This window comes from Orycteropus afer, unplaced genomic scaffold (assembly GCF_000298275.1).
Source record: "Orycteropus afer afer isolate SDZICR_OR568_19922 unplaced genomic scaffold, OryAfe1.0 scaffold00558, whole genome shotgun sequence".
Taxonomy (NCBI): domain Eukaryota; kingdom Metazoa; phylum Chordata; class Mammalia; order Tubulidentata; family Orycteropodidae; genus Orycteropus; species Orycteropus afer.
The window spans coordinates 414632-432013 of record NW_006922145.1 but is presented as its reverse complement, the minus strand read 5'-3'; the positions used below and the strand labels follow the sequence as shown (position 1 = coordinate 432013).

General features: G+C 45.3%; 1 protein-coding gene across 1 annotated transcript in view; it reads right to left on the bottom strand.

The window, feature by feature from the left end:
* The window catches only part of N4BP2L2 (NEDD4 binding protein 2 like 2), a 25038-nt gene extending 16860 nt beyond the window's left edge, over nucleotides 1-8178 (bottom strand). The window contains exon 1 of the mRNA XM_007955958.1: nucleotides 6848-8178. Coding sequence (XP_007954149.1) covers nucleotides 6848-8178 — 1331 coding nt within the window. The remainder of the gene's footprint in view (nucleotides 1-6847) is intronic.
* Between the last annotated feature and the right edge of the window lie 9204 nt (nucleotides 8179-17382).

The window sequence follows — 17382 nt, the reverse complement described above, 5'->3', positions numbered from 1 at the left end:
CTGGGTAGCTGGCTGTGACCAAGCAGTGACCACAACCTTGCCCCTTGTCAGCTCTACTATACACCTGGGAATTCAGATCATTCACATAAACTTACAGGACCATCTGACATGCATTTTTATCTTTTCTTCCTTTCCTGTTTTTTTTTTTTTTTTAATGACCTTTTGCTTTTTTCATGGATGTTCTTGATGTCATCCCACAATTCCTCTGGTTTTACATCATATCTATTCTTTAGACAGTCTATAAATTCACAAGGGATATATTCAAGGTCATACTTTGGCTCTTGTGGATTTGTTTTAGGAGCTTCGGTGGTGTAGTGCCTAAAGCATCTGACGGCTAACCAGAAGACTGGCAGTTCAAACCCACCAGCCACTCCTCGGAAGGAAGGTTGGGCAGTCTACCTCCATAGTGATACTGCCTCGGAAACTCAAGGAGGAGTCACTATGAGTTGGACCCAACTCAATGGCAGTGACTTTGGTTGCGTTTTGGACTTATTTTAATTGTCTTCAACTTCAACTTTAACTTGCAAATGAGCCATTGATGGTCTGTTCCACAATCATCTCCTGGCCTTGTTTTGGCTGAAGATACTGAGCTTTTCCATCACCTCTTGCCACAGGTATAGTCAATCTGATTCCTGTGTACTCGACCTGGCGAAGTCCACGTGTATAGCCACCATTTGTATTGTTGACGAAAGGTGTTTGCAATGAGTAAGTCCTATTCTACCATGCTATCTCTTGCGTCATTTCTATCACCAAGGCCAAATTTTCCAACTACTGGTGATTCTTGTTTTCAACTTTTTCATTCTCGTCACCAATGATGATCAACACATCTTGATTGCACATTCAGTCAATTTCAGATTCTAGAAGTTGGTAAAAATCTTCAATTTCCTCGTCTTTGGCTTTGGTGGTTCATGTGTAAATTTGAATAATAATATTAACCGGCCTTCCTTGTAGGTGGATGGATACTATCCTATCACTGACAACACTGTACTTCAGGACAGACCTTGAAACATTCTTTGTGATGGTGAATGCCATGCCATTCCTCTTCAATTTGTGATTCCCGGCACAGTAGATCATATGGTTGTCCAATTCAAAATGGCCAAAACCAGTACATTTCAGTTCACTAATGCCTAGGATATCAATGCATTCCATTTCATTTTTGACAACTTCCAATTTTCCTAGATTATACTTCATACATTCCATGTTCCGATTATTAATGGATGCTTGCAGCTGTTTCTTCTCATTTTGAGTCATGCCACATCAGCATATGGTGGTCCCAAAAGCTTTACTCAATCCACATCATTAAGGTCGATTCTACTGTCATGAGGCAGCTCTTTCCCAGTTGTATTTTGAGTGCCTGCTAACCTGAGGGCCTCATCTTCTGGTACTGTATCTGACAGTGTTTCAGGGGTATCCATAAAGTTTTCCAGTAATATATCAGACAGTGTTTCACTGCTACTCATAAGGTATTCACTGGCCAATGCTTTGAGGATAGCCTCTTCCTTCTTCTTAGTCTGTCTCAGTGTGGAAACTTTGCTGAAACCCATCCACCCTGGGGCAAGCCTACTGGCATTTGAAACACCAGTGGCACAGCTTCCAGCCTCACAGCAACACACAAGCCACCACAGTCTGACAAATTGACGTGCAAGTTTGTCTCCCTTAGCTTTCTGCCTGTGGGCTCCCCCTTACCTGTTCCGGCTGTCCACTGGCTGCTGCTTCCTGCTTGGGAGCTCGCCCTCTACTAAACATTGCTCTCTCTTAATTTAGTGCCCAAATCAGGTCCACTCTACTCTGCCTCACCTTTATTCCTTTCATGGGGGTTACCAGAGAACACGAGGCATTGTAAGCAATCCCAATTGTCAACAGTAAACCCCCTTGCCATTTCCTTGATTCTGAGGGTTTCCAAGGCTGTTATCTTTACAGAAGCAAAGCCCAAACCACACCCACTGCTGTGGAGTCAATGCTGACTCACAGCACCCCTAGAGGACAGAGTGAAACTGCCCCACAGGGTCTCCAAGGCTGTCAATCTTCACAGAAGCAAAGCCCAAACCACACCCATCAAGGTGGAGTCTATTCTGACCCACACTGTCCCTTGAGGACAGAGTGGAACTGCCCCACAGGGTCTCCCAGGCTGTCAATCTTCACAGACGCAAAGCCCAAACCACACCCATCAAGGTGGAGTCTATTCTGACCCACACTGTCCCTTGAGGACAGAGTAGAACTGCCCCACAGGGTCTCCCAGGCTGTCAATCTTCACAGAAGCAAAGCCCAAACCACACCCACTGCCGTGGAGTCGATTCTGACTCTCAGCACCCCTAGAGGACAGCGTTGAACTGCCCCACAGCGTTTCCAAGGCTGTCATCTTTGCAGAAGCTAACTGCCTCATCCTTCTGCCATGGAGCTGCTGGTGGGTTCCAACTGCCGATTTTTTGGTTAGTAGCTGAGCGCTTGACCCTTAGGCCACCAGGTTTCGTAAGTAAGCAGCAGCACTCCCATTTGGGTAGATTTCAAGAAGCATTTGTCACCTCTTCAACCACACTCCTTGAAGTCAGGAGTCAGGTGTTGGCCCGTGTGCCTACAGAAGTCAGCAGGGAGGAAACACACTGAGGACCATTTCCATTCCTTGTTCGATCTCTCATCAGCTTCTATAACCCAAAGTCATTTGTTGTTGCTAGGTGCCATCGAGTTGGTTCCGACTCATAGCAACCCCGTGCACAAGAGACGGAAACGTGCTCGGTCCTACGCCAGCCTCACAATTGTTTCTATGACTGAGCCCACTGTCGCAGCCACTGTGTCAACACATCCCGTTGAGGGCTTTCCTTTTTTTTTTAATTTTTATTTGATTTGGGTGACCGTTTACAGAGCAAATTTACTTTCCATACAGCAGCTCACATACACTTTGTCTCATGACATTGACTACAATTCCCACAATGCACCAGCTCCCCTCCCATTTCCTCCCCATAGTTACCTCTTCCCTGTGTCCATCCCTCCATGCACTCCTGCCCCCTGAGCTGTCTCCCTGTGCATACACAGCCCTTCTATTCTCCCATGATTGATCTCTCCAAGGAGTGTATCTAACTAATGTAAATGTTCAGCTCATATGCCTGGCTTTTGTTTGGCTGGAAGACACAGGCGTGGGTTCAATTCCAGACCTGAGGGGCAGGTAGGGGCCATAGTCTCAGTGGTTCCACCAGGAGAGCCTTCCTTCTTTGCTAACCCTCCACCAATCATGATGTCCTTCTCCAGGGACCAGTACCCACCTGATAACATATCCATAATACCCGAGACAAAATCTCACCATGCTCGCGTCTAAAAAAGCCACTTAATCTGAACTTTCCCCTTTAGCCTCTGCTCCTTTTATAAAAGGAAAATGCAAGCATCTCACAAGATGAAAATACTCAGGAAACTGTCACTCACAACAAATATTAGCTGTTACCAATATAACTTGTTTTTTTAATCATAAACCTATTTTCATATAACGAGTCCTGGTGGTGCAATGGTTAAGTGCTCAGCAGCTAACCAAAAGATTGGCAGTTCGAATCCAGCAGCAGCTAGGAGGGAGAAAAGCCTTGGTGACCGGCTCCCAGCCTAGAAAACCTTTTAGGGCAGTTCTGTTGTCATACAGGGTCACTATGAATCGAAGTTGACTTGACGGCACCCCATAACAGTCCTCAGTGAAGACATATACATATTACATATGATCACCTCCAGCATATTCCACAAGGGGCCTTGTTTGCACAGCAGTTAAGTGCTTGGCTGCTAACAGAAAGATTGGCGGTTCAAATCTACCAGGAGCTCCAAGGGAGAGAAATGAGACAGTCTGTTCCCATAAAGATTACAGGCCTGGAAACCCTACGAGGCAGCCCTCCTCTGTCCTAGAGGGTCAATACGAGTCAGAATCAACTCAACAGCAGTGGGTTTAGCTTGGGTATCATCTCCCACTACAATCGTGTCTCCCTCAAAGTCTATTAAATCACCACTACCTTCTATCGGCGGGAGCTCTGGTAGCAAGGTGCCTAAGGCACTTGACTGCTAACCAGAAGGCTGGCAGTTCAAATCCATCGTGCCCATGCCCCTCACGCATGTGGTGCTCGGGTCTAAAGGTCTTCCTCAGAAGGAAGATGGGGCAATCTACTTCTGTAGCGCTTGGAAACCCAAGGAGGGGTCGCTATGAGTCGGGTCCGACTCGACAGCACTTAACAGCACCTTCTACTGGCAGCTTCTCTACACTCCAAAATGTCATCCCAAAACTACCCTTTCCTTCTTAGGTTTCCTAGTTGCTCCTTCTAAATTCCCACTACATATTTCCCGATGTTGTACCCGAAATCTGGATGATAGCCACGTCTGTGGGACAACCTCACTTTAACATCTATCCTTCCCAATAGTTCAAACATCATCTTCTAGACAAATCCTTCACTGCCTTGGGAAGACTCCAAATGCTATCAAACCAAACCAAACTCACTGCCATCCAGTCAGATCCAACTCACAGCGACCCCTCCTTGGGTTTGTGAGACAGTATCTCTATGGAAGTATATTGCCCCACCTTCCTTCCGAGGAGTGAACCGCCAGCCTCCTGGGTAGCAGTCAAGTGCCTTAGGTGCTACGCCACCAGAGCTCCTCAAAATGTTACAGCAATGTTGAAATTCCTTCACAAAGACCATGGCGTATGACAGAGTGTGGAATGATCAGGTCACAAACTGAATGCTTGTCTACTTTGTAGTTTCCGAGATGATGCAGAATGGGTTCCTTGGACTTTTTGTATCTTCACCCAAAGAAAAAAAAAAAGCATTTTCCTTTTGTACTTCTTGAACCACCCTGTATGAATTGTGATGGACTTCAATAGCCTTTTTCTGTGCTATTAATTACAAAATAGCTCTATAGTCAAATGAACCAATATTCTGCTTCAAGATGTAAACAAAACCAAGAACTTGAAAAATGTTGTAATCAAACATCACCAGCTGCAACTCCATTAACTAAAATTCTGCTCACTTCAAATCCTTATGTTTTGGGAAACCAGAAAGAGGATGCCCCCACCAATCAATGCTGTGAACTTGGCACAGCACTTAACAGCCGCCAATTTCCTTTCCTTGGTTTATCTTATTGGGGTCCCACAGAAACTCCAAGACAGGTGTTAATCATTCCAGCAAAACACAGCAAAACTTGTGGAGCTTGCAATCAACGTCTTAAAACAAACCTTGGATAAATGGAAAAACAATTTGCTCTGTAAACTTTCATCCAAATCACAAAAAGTTAAAAACAAAGAAAAGAAAAAAGCAAAACTCAACCAAGGTCAGAAAGAGGATCACAACCAAGGCCAAGGGCGACCCATCCGCTCCTGAGCCAACTCTGCTGCCATCGCAGCCGCCTTAGAGGGGAGGCCCACCCAGTTCACATGCAGCATTTCCTCTCCTCCCTATGTAATTACACACCATGTAGCTATTTTTAAAGGCCTAAGCAAATTTCAATCTAAAGACTAGCTTTGCCTTCCCCTATCATAAGACATCTTTTTAAGGTCCCAGAAAGAATGAGAGAAAAATGAACAGCAAAACTCAAATTTCTACCCTTTAAGTTGGGAAATAAACTTATCCCCCTGGCTCAACTTTCAGCCAAAGGACAGACAGACCTAGAGGTGGTAACACCAGGGAGGCACTTCCTAGAACAATCAACCATAAGGGATCAAAAGGGCAGCATTTGCCCAGGGGGAAAGCTCAGAGAGCAGCGATGGGTAGCAAAGAAGGATGAACAGAAATGGTGACCATTAACCGCTGAGACTGGCCCCTAGCTGCCCTTCAGGTCTGGAATTGAACCCACACCTGTGGCTTCCAGCCTAACAGTAGACAGGCATATGAGCTGAACATTTACCTGAGGCAGACACACTCCTTGGAGAGAACAATCATGGGAGAAGGAAGGGCTGCTTATGCACAGGGAGATAGCTCAGGGGGCAGGAGTGCATGGAGGGATGGACACAGGGAAGAGGTAACTATGGGGAGGAAGTGGGAGGGGAGCTGTTGCATTGTGGGAAATAGTAGTCAATGTCATGAGACAAAGTGTATGTGAACTGCTGTATGGAAAGTGTATTTGCTCTGTAAATTTTCACCCAAATCACAATACAAAAAATAATAATAATAAATTAAAAGAAAAGAAGAAATGGTGACCACCAGGAGGAAGTGGGAAGAGCTGTCACACTGTGGGGGTTCCAATCAATGTCTCCAAAGAGCGTGTGTAAGAACAGGGATTGGTAACTAATTTGCTCTGTCAACTTTCACCCAAATCACAATTAACAAAAAAACTCAAATTGCTAAGGAAGGTCAGACCTACTGGACCGACAGAGTAGAGGAACCCTGGAGACTATCTCTTGGGGACACTCTTTGAACTTGGGACTGCAGCTATTTCTCAGGCCACCTCTACAGCCAAAGACTAGACTGGCTTAGAAAATTAACATCACCCGTGAGTGATGTGTCCCTTAAACAATGAACTCTCTAAGACCAAACAGTCAACCCGGAAGTAAAAGTGAGACAGCAAGGAAGGGAAGTTGGACCAATAGGAACAGCACAGATGGAATGGAAATAATGAGAATTGACACACTGTGGAAATTGTAACAAATGGCATGGAACAATGTGTCTAAGGGTTGTTAAAGGGGAATCCAATTTGCTGTGTACACTGTCTCTAAAACACAACAGAACATTAAAGAAAGAAAACATCCTTGGAATCATCCACACCGTCAGGTACCATCCCAAAGGATAACAAACTCAAGGTCTTATTCAACTGGGAACATGAGCACCGCTGACGTAATTTGTGACTTTTAGGTCCCAGATAACCAAGAACTCACAGTGGCACCCCCTTCACTCACCGAGACAACGTTGTTTTCCCAGAACCAGGCAGGCCTCTCAGAAGGATAAGTAACTTCTGCAATTTCTGTAGCTTTGCTTCCTGACACTGCTGGTTCACACGCACGTCGATCCCGTTACACACGTCCACAGGAGCATCTCCCCGGCATCCTTCTCTGGTTTCACAGAAACCATCGTGCCCATGCCCCTCACACATGGGGTGCTCGGGTCTACAGGGAAGCACATCACGGCTGTTTTCCCCACAGTCAGCATGCGCACTGTTCTGACCCCAGTTTGGGCAATTCCAGTTCACGGGATAGCTATTGACATAACCCCCATTCCGTGGCCGACAGTCATCTTGGGCACGGAAAACATGTGCTGCTGGATTTGGTGGAGGAGGAAATCTCTGAAGATTTAGATGATAGTTAAAACTGGGAGGAGGGGGTGGAGGAGGACCGTGGGGTACAATAAAGGCAGGCAGCGGCTGCCATTCAGGCCTGAAGGAAGGAAACGAACCATCACAGAACGGGGGTATGACTTGTCCGTCACGGGGGTGCTGGCCCGGCTGACTCCCCAGGTATGGCAAATAACCACAAGGTGGCTGAGGAGCGGCACTGAGGCAGCCTTTCCTTTCTTCTTCAGACCCTAAGGGATCACGAGAAAGGTTCTGATAATATGGGGCAAGTTGTACCAGAGAGGGTACGGGTTCCGGCTCGGGTATGGGTTTCGGATCGGGTACGGGTTCCGGCTCAGGTTCGGGTTCCAGCTTGGGTTCCCGACAGCTGCTTTCTAAATCATCTTTTTCCTTTTCAAGCTCTTCAATTTCTTTGTAAAACTGAAATAACTCGCTGTCAATCTCTGTTGTTTTGGGGTTAGACTTGGGCGCCTCTTCTCGTCTTCCTTTGCCATTTATACTCCTGAGGGTGCGTGCCTGAGCCCGTCTTTCACGGCGTCTCTTCTCCTCAGGGGGCTTGTAAATGGGGCCTATAAAGGCTTTGCTTGTACTGTATATGCCGTCGTCCGTGGATGCTACTGGACCTGCTTCCTTTACAACTTGGGAATCAGTGCATCCAACAGCATCGGGTCTGTGCTGAGGCATCACATCATGCAGAGGTTTCAAGCAATCTGTGGGATGGCTGGTGTCCCCCTGAGGATGAGGATTTCCTCTGAAATCAAGGACACTTACTGGCATCCAATCATTTCCAGTTTTCTCTTGGATTCTGTCAAAATTAGCTCTGGCATGATGGGGAAAAACATAAGCCTCTTCAGTTGGCTTCAGTCTTTTGTAGCATGGTTCAATTACCGGTTCTTCTCCATGACCCAAGGGTTTAGCTTCAATTTCACCATAAGGCATCTGAGGAGCAAATAAAGCATATAATTAACAGCTAATATGTTAAACAGGAGCCCTGGTGGTGTGAGGGTAGACCTCAGCTGGTAACCCAAAGGTTGGTGGTTCAAACCCACTGAGAGACTTCGCAAGACAGTGACCTGCTTATGCGCTCCCATGAAGATGACAGCCTAGGAAACCCTATGGGACAGTTCCACTCTGTCACAGGGGGTCAGAATCGACTTGATGGCATCGAACAGTAACAACTACCAATGACACACCATTGAAAACTGACTGGACGTCACCTAACAACAGCAACGTTTTACAAATGTAAACAAAAGTTTCTTCAAGAACAACAAACCAGAAAAAGATTACATTTGTGATCTAGGCATTTATTGTAAACATCCTCCCAAAACATTAGAGTCAAATTATTAATAGTCACTACTTAAGTCATCATAAACTGAATGAAGGTAAGTGAAGCACTGAAAAAAAAAAATCACACGTAAAATTCCCTTAAAAAAAAACAGCCATGTATCACCTGTAACCTAGATGATCCATTTCTGAATTTAGAGAATTTAAAGAGCTCTGCTTGGAAAATTTAATCAATAATACATAGCTTGACGACTAGACCACAATTGTACTAGGAAGTAAAAGTGCCAAGCAAACTGATGGTTAGATGAACAGGGGTCTGTGGTATGTGTGCATCACATTTTCCTGTTTCAAACCAGCAAAGCTTTGGTGAGAGGTTCCGGCTCCCAAACCTCAACTAAGCCCTCTTCCTTAGCAACCCAACATTAGACTAAAGAAAACACCGTTCTTCAGGGGCCGTCTTTCTCTGAATAGACAGTAAAGGTGATTTTCAAATGGGGCTGTTTTCATTAAAATAAGGATTCTAACTGCAATTGTCCTGAAAAGGGCACAAATATATTAAGGTAAAACAAACAAACAAACTCCCAAATCAAACATTTTTTTCAAGTTTATAGCTAGGATAACTTTTGCTTCTCTTGAAATTTCTTAGGGACCTAAAGAGTGCAATCTAAATGTCTATTTTACCAAGTATGTCTCACACTGGGCAAATCTGCAGCAAAAGACATCTTTAAAGTGTTCAAAAGCAAACTGTCACTTTGAATACTAAGATGCACCTGACCCAAGCCATGGTATTTTCCATCACCTCATGTACTTGCCAAAGCTGGACAATGAGTAAGGAAGCCGGAGGAACAGTCGATGCCCTTGAATTCTGGTACTGACGAAGAATACTGAATACACCATGGATTCCCAGAAGAATGAACAGATCAGTGTTGGAAGAACTACAAGGGGATGGTCCTTAGAACCAAGGGTGGCGAGACTTCGTCTCACATTCTTTGGACATGTCATCAGGAGGAACCATTCCCTGGAGGACATCACGCTGGTAAAGTACAGGGTCAGAGAAAAAGAGGAAGACCCTCCACGGGGTTGCCTGACACAGTGGCCGCAACAATAGCTTCAGCACAGCCAGGATCGTGAGGGCGGCGCGGGACGAGGCAGCGGTTCGTTCCGTTGTCCACCGAGTCGCTGAGTCGGAACCGACTCGATAACACGGAACAGCAGCTCCGTCCAGCGATCCGGCCGCTCCCCTCTCTAACAGGAAATCCGAAGGCAAGGGCAGGAAGATGAATGACGGAGGCAGGCCAGGGACTGGAGGAGACTGCAGTTACAAAGGACGCCAGCCTCCCGGAAGCAGAGCCCGCGCTCCTCCGTCACCTCTCAGCTGACTTCCTCATTCGCTACGCAAGGGCCGAGTCCCGCGGAACAGCGCGGGGGCTGCCTCAGGGCAGGGGCTTGGAAAGCTTAAAGCGAGCAGCCCCGGCAAAGTGCGTCATCGGCTTCTCTGTCCCGGCTCTTCCTAGACCTAATGGAGCCTCAAAGGCTCACTCTGGCCTCCGCGGTTAATTTAAAGGGTCCTACCAAGACCGCAGGAGCCCTGGTGGCGCAGTGGCTAAGCTCAAAGGTCGGCAGTTCGAACCTATCAGCCTCTCCGTGGAACAAAGACCTGGCGCTCTGCTTCCCTAAAGATCAGAGTCCTGGGAACCCTGTGAGGCGGTTCTACTGTCCGATAGGGTCACAGTGAGTCGGAGTCCACTCGATGGCAACAAGTTTTTGGACCAGAGAGCACCAGAGACGCTAACGCAAGGAGGAAAGCGAAAAACGTCATACGACTACCCGCCCTCACTGAATAATGGGCTGTCTACTCACCTTACTCTACAGCTTTGCATTGACCTTTAACTCGCAATAAAACGGTCTGGAAGCGCTCTGCGAAAGGGAAAAAGAAACGCGGACACAACAGCTCCCTAAGTAGGAGGCGAAGGGACTAGAAGCCCAGCCCTCACGATCGGAGTAACAAGCCGCACCTCCGTACGCAAGATGGCGGCCGCCTTAGGGCTCCCCGGCAAGAAGCCCGGGTTCGCGCGAGGCATTGTGGGAATTGGAGTCCGGCGTTCTCCCCCAGCCCTCTAAACATAGCAGTATGCGCACTCGGTCTCCCAGAATCCATGGCGGGATAGAGGCACCCTTTTGACAACAAACTCAGGACCAGGACGGAGACTTGGTTTCCCAGAATCCATTGCTTGAACACGCATTCGTTTGGCAGCAAATCCAGGATGGAAAGTAGTTCCGGATCTGGAGCGGAGAAGTTTGGGAATACCAACCAAAAAAGAGAATGTAAGTGAGGCGCCTAGCACCCGAAACGGTTGTATAAGCTGCTCCCAGTGAATGCTTAAGACTTTCTAGGAGACAGATACTCAGCAGGATTTGGCGTCAACATTGGCTATCTCATTTCTAAGAAAAACCACCAGACATTATAGGATCATGGTCTTCTATCAAAAAGAGAATGTCTACAGCAGAGGGTAATGGCTAAAATCATTTAGTATCACACTCGATTGCGGAGAGGGTGTTGGATAAAGACCAATAACTGAGCTTTCTCGTTTGAAAAGTCAACGTGTGACAAGAGATTAGAGCACTGGCCGGTAAAAAATAAGTGCCATGTTTAGTGTTAAATTAAAAATACGAAACCAACAGTTGTCGATCCTCAGCCCAGGCCTCTTCTCTCTCCTCTCTTCCCACTCCCCACCCTCACTCCCGCCAGACTCACCGCCCTTCCCCCAATTCCGACCTTACACAGGGAACTTGGGTATCACGTCATATTTGAACAAATCTTTCCGTAGATACGAACGTTTCCTGCCTTCTTTTAAATAGAGTTGTTCGAAATCACACGCTGGAATGTTTGCATTGAATTATTTATTTAACACTCTGGAGACCAAGAAAGCTCACCCAAGATCTGTATCTTGGAAAATCCCTACGTGTAAGTGGACCCACGTAGTCCAAACCTGTGTTGTTGAAGAGTTAACTGTATTAATTGTTAGAACAAAACGTTGTGTTTGGTAGAGGGTCAGTGAAAACGAGGGAAACTCTCAAAGGAATGGAGTAACAACAGCCATCATCATGGGCTCAAACAGCAAAAATTTTGCTAAAGGTGATTTTAAAAACCTTGCAAAAAAGAAAAAAAAAAAAATGTTGTTGTGGTACAACGAATGAGAACTGCCTGAAATTCAAGCCAAATTCCAAAAAGGACCTGGCATGATGACTATCAATGCTGATATCAGAGAATCCAGAAGGCTGTTTACTTGTGTGTCATTGGCTTCGGGAAGGCATTTGACTGTGTGGATCATAACAGATTATGGATAACATTGTGAAGAATGGGGATTCCAGTGTTTAACTGTGATCACGCAGAGCCTGTGCATAGGCCAAGAGGCAGTTCAAACAGAACAAGGGGATACTGCCTGGTTTTAAATTAGGAAAGGTGAGCATTAGGGTTGTATCCCTTCACCATACTTAGGTGTTTTGAGCAGATAATATAGGAAACTGGACTATATGAGGAAGAACACAGCGTCAGGATTGGAGGAAGACTCATTAACAACCTGGGATATGCAGATGACACAACCTTGCTGGCTGAAAGTGAAGATGACTTGAAGCACTTACTGATGAAGGATCAAAGACTACAGCTTTCAGTATGAATTACACCTCAACATCAAGAAAACAAAAATTGTCAGAACTGGGCCAATAAGCAACATCACAACAAATGGAGAAGGTTGTAATTGTCACAGATTTCATTTTACTTGGATGCACCATCAACACCCATGGAAGCAGCAGGTAAGAAATCAAAGGACTTGCTTCATTGAGCAAATCTGCTGCTAAAGACCTCCTTAAAGTGTTAAAGAGCTAAGATGTCTCTGTGAGCACTAAGGTGCACCTGACCTAAGCCATGTTACTTTCAGTTGCCTCATATGCATGCAAAAGTTGGACAATGAATAAGGAAGACCAAAGAAGACTTGATGCCTTTGAATGACAGTGTTGGTGAAGAATACAGTGGACATTGGGAAGAATGAACAAATCTGTCTGAGAAGAGACATAACTAGAATGCTCGTTACAAAAGAGGATGGCTAGAATTCATCTCACATACTTTGGACATGTTGTTAGGAAGGACCAGTCCCTGCTTGGTAATGTTGTTGTTGTTATGTGCCATTGAGTCGGACCCGACTCATAGCTACCCCACCTTGGGTTTCCGAGGCAGTATCACTACGGAAGTAGATCGGCCAACCTTCCTTCTGAGGAGTGGCTGGTGGGTTTGAACCTTCAGCCTTCTGGTTAGCAGTCAAGTGCCTTAGGCACTATGCTATCAGAGCTCCCTAACAACAACAACTTGGTAAAGCATCCAGGAAAAAGAGGAAGCTCCTCAATGAGTTCAACCAGAGCAACGATTGTGAAGGTGTCACAGGACAGGGCCATGTGTCATCCTGTTGTACGTGGGTCACTATACATGAGAACCAACTCGACCATACCTAATAATAACGACAGCAGCAATAATGTGACTATCTTATTAACTGTTTGACTGGCATCTTGTATTGCTCTGCTCCTGAGAGGGCACTTGGAGGCCTTCTGGAAATAATAATACATTTATTTGTCCTTATTTTTTTTTAATTAGTATTATTTATTGTGATTTGGGAAGATTCACAGAGCAAATGCGCTTTCCATACAACAGTTCACATATACTTTGTCACATGTCATTGACCACAGTTTACCACAATGCAACAGCTCCCCTCCCACTTCCTCCCCATAGTTACCTCTTCCCAGTGTCCATCCCTCCATACTCTCCTGCCCCCTGAGCTATCTCCCTGTGCATAAGCAGCCCTTCCTTCTCCCATGATTGTTCTCTCCAGGGCGTGTGTCTACTTGAGGTAAATGTTTAACTCACATGCCTGTACTTTGTTTGGCTGGAAACCACAGGTGTGGGTTCAATTCCAGACCTGAAGGGCAGCTAGGGGCCATAGTCTCAGTGGTTCCACCAGGCTCTATTGGACCAGCAAACCTGGTCCCCACCATTTTTTTTTTTTTTTACTTGTCCTTATTTTACTTGTCTCTGAAAATGACATTTTGAATAAATGCTAAGCAGAGAAGGAAGTTGTTCCAGCTCATACTGACCCCATGTGATGGAGTAGAACTGCCCCATAGGGTTTCCTAGGCTGCAGTCTTTATATCAAGGAGCAGATCACCAGTTCTTCCTCCTGTACAGCAGCTGGTGGGTTCCAACGGGTTAGCAGCCAAGGGCTAACTGTTGTGCCACCAGGGCTCCTAAAGAAAGTAGAACATTTTTCTCTAGCAGTGGTGACAGCAAGGATGGTGATAAGGGTGCATGCGTAGTGAGGTCGGGGGAGAGCCAGGTAGTTTCTCAAGTTGGTCCAGGCCTCGCTCTGACCAATGTAGCTCTTGCAACAAGCACATTCTCTGGCAACAGCCATTGGTACCCCCGCCCATCTTGCAGTCGGTTTTCATAGAGAAACCAAGACATGGATATAGATTACGGTGGATGTGGAGGACCAGCCTGATACAGTTTTCTCCTACTGCTGCCATAACAAAATGGCAGAAAACGGGTGGCTGTAAACAATCAAAATCCATTTTCTCAGTTCCGGAGGCTAGAAGTCTGTATCGGGGTATTGGCCATGTTGATTCCTTCTGTGGGCCTTTGTCCAAGTTTCTGCTGGCTGCAGAAAAGCCTTAAAAAAAAAAAAAATTATTGTGATTTTGGTAAAAGTTTACAGAGAAAATTCATTTTTCATACAGCAGTTCATACACATTTTGTTTCATGATGTTGACTGCAATCCCCACAGTGTAACAGCTCCCTTCCCACTTCCTCCCTGTAGTTACTTCTTCCCTGTGTCCTTCCTTGCTATGCATTCCTGCCCTCTGAGCTGTCTCCCTGTGCAAATAAGCCCTTCTGATCTCCCATGATTGATCACTCTAAGGAGTGTACCTACCTAGTGTAAATGTTCACCTTATACACCTATCTGTTATTTGGCTGAGAGCTCTGGTGGCATAGTGCCCAAGGCATTTGACTGCTAACCAGAAGGCTGGTGGTTCAAACCCACCAGCCACTCCTCAGAAGGAAGACTGGGCAGTCTACTTCCACAGAGATACCGCCATGGAGGAATCGCTATGAGTCAGAATCTACAGCAGTGAGTTTGGTTTGATTTGATTGGCGGGAAGCCCAGGAGTGATTCCAATTCCAGACCCAAAGGGTAATTAGGGGCCATGGTCCCAGGGGTTTCACCAGTCTCTATCAGACCAGTAAGGGTGATCTTTATGATTTTAAGTTGTGTTCCACATTGTCCTCCCACTCTGTCCAGGATCTCCCGCACTGATCCCTTTCCGAGTGGTTGACAGCAGTAGCTGGGCACTGTCTAGTCCTTTTGGTCTCATGGTCATATAGGCTGAAGATCAAATGGTCTACTAGTCCCTTAGACTAATTGTTTCCATGTATCTTTGGTTTTCTTCATTCTTCTTTTCCCCAGATGAGGAGAAACTAATTGTTGCATCTAGATGGGTGCTTGCAATCTTTTAAGACCTCAGTCACTACTCACCAAAATAGTGTGTAGAACAATGTTCTTGTGTAGTATGGTATGCCAATTGAGCTTGATGTCCCCTACAACTATGGGCCCAGGCCCATAGGTACGGACAATCCATGGCATTCTTTTGCTGCTTACAGATGCATCTGCCTCTTGTGACATGGGGTCTAACCACCCCGTGTGTCATTCCCTTTTTAAAAAATGCCTCGCAAAAGGGATTAGGACTACAACCTACCCAATTCCGGTATGACCTTGTTTAACCCAACTGGTAACAAAAATAAAACCCAATTTCCCCAAACAAGGTCACATTCATGGCTACAGATTTTTCTTTCTTTCTTTTTTTTTTTTTTTTTTTTTTGAGGGACATATTCCTTGCACCAAAAAAAAAAGAAAAAGGAAGTAAAAAAATGAGCAATTCTTGCCAATAAACATAAAAGGAACTCTTCTTAAAGTAAAAGAACTATCTTGCTAACTGTGATAGCTGGAGCTGTGTGTCAACTTGGCTGGACCACAGTTCTGTGTGGTTTAAGCAATTGTGATGTGGGTTGTTCCAATGCTGGGATCAGATGTATATGTTTGGAGCAGCCAATCCGTTGAAAGGGAGTTTCCTTAGGGGTGTGGACTGCTCCAGTATATTTATGGACATCCTGGGAAAAGAGACACTTCTGAGGGTCCGGATTCTGTTGTGCTGCCTACAACTGTCCGTGAGTGAACAATCCACCATTCAGCCTGGAGATCTTGGATTCGTCATTCGTTGGAGTCAACAGCCAGTACACTGCCTGCCAACCTTGAGCTCGTCAGCCCCTGCAGCTGCGTGAGTCGGGAAAAGCCTCCAGCTTGACGTTTGACCCAAGAACTTGGGACTTGCCAGCTTCTCTAAGTGTGTGAGCCATTTTCCTAAGATAAATTTTTCTTTCTCTCTCTATGTAAGCTTTACTGGTTTTGTTTCTCTAGAGAACCCAGTCTAACACACTAACAAAGCTGCCTAAGTTTTTATCCTATTAATAAAATCTGTCTTTGATGATTTCTGTGCCTACATCTGAGACAGGGATATTGTTCTATGTCTGAGAAAATTAACTTTGCAGAGAAATGTTTTATAGTTTTATTCCTTAGAGTGAAATTAACTCCTACACATTTTTACTGATTCTGTACACGTAGTCTTTTATGCTTCTAACCAAACATGTCTTTTGGCAAAAATAACATTTCTAGGCCATTTAGTGCTGAGACCACTTGAAATTGCACCTTGTAGACAATCTTTCAGAAAACTAGTCAATATCTTTGTTTTTTAAAAAATAGACAGCTTCAGTTACAAAAAAAAAAAAAGCACACACACATGCAAATTTTATGGCTTCACTAATTTTCCAACAGTGATCTATTGAGTTTCCCATTATAAATATTTATAGGTATATGCAATAAAATTTATTTTAAAAGAGTGTGACTTCGTATTGGATAAAGATGAGATTTCTTTCTTCACAGTTTACAAATGCAGAAGTTGAGTTTATTGTTCACTCTGTCATTGCCTGAGGCAACTTCTAAGGGGAGAATGATTGGGTAATGGCTTGCCAGTTGTTTTGGTTTTCCAGGGGCTGCCTTGAGGATGTACCACAATTGGATGGTTGATGAGAACTAAAATGAATTATCTCATGCTCTGGAGGCTGTGGTGTTAGCAAAGGATGTTGACTATACTGTGGACTTCCACACCAAAATCCTACCATCATCCAGTCAGCTCCCAATCCCAGCAACCCTTTATGACAGAGTAGAACTGCCCCATAGGGTTTCTGAAGCTGTCATCTTTATGGAAACAGACTGCCACGTCTTTATCCCAGAGAACTGCTGGTGGGTTCAACTGCCGATTTTTTTTCTCTTTGTTTAAATAATTTTTATTGTAATTTGGGTGGAAATGCATTTTCCATACAGCAGTTTATACGCATTTTATTTCAGTGCATGGACTGCAGTGCCCCACAGTGTAATAGTTGTCTTCTCACTTCCTCCCTGTAGTTACTTCTTTCCTGTGGCCTTCCCTCCCATGCACTCCCACACCCCAAGCTGTCTCCCTGTGCAAACACTGCCCTTCTGTTCTCCCACAGTCGATTGCTCCAAGGAGTGTATCTACCGGATGTAAATGTTCACCCCATAGGCCTGTCTATTGTTTGGCTGGAAGCCACAGGAGTGAGTTCAGTTCCAGACCTAAACAGTACCTAGAGGCCATAGTCTCAGGGGTTTCACCAGTCTCTATCAGACCTGGGGTTTGTTTTTTTTTTATGATTTTGATTTTTTTTTTTTTAATTGTGATTTG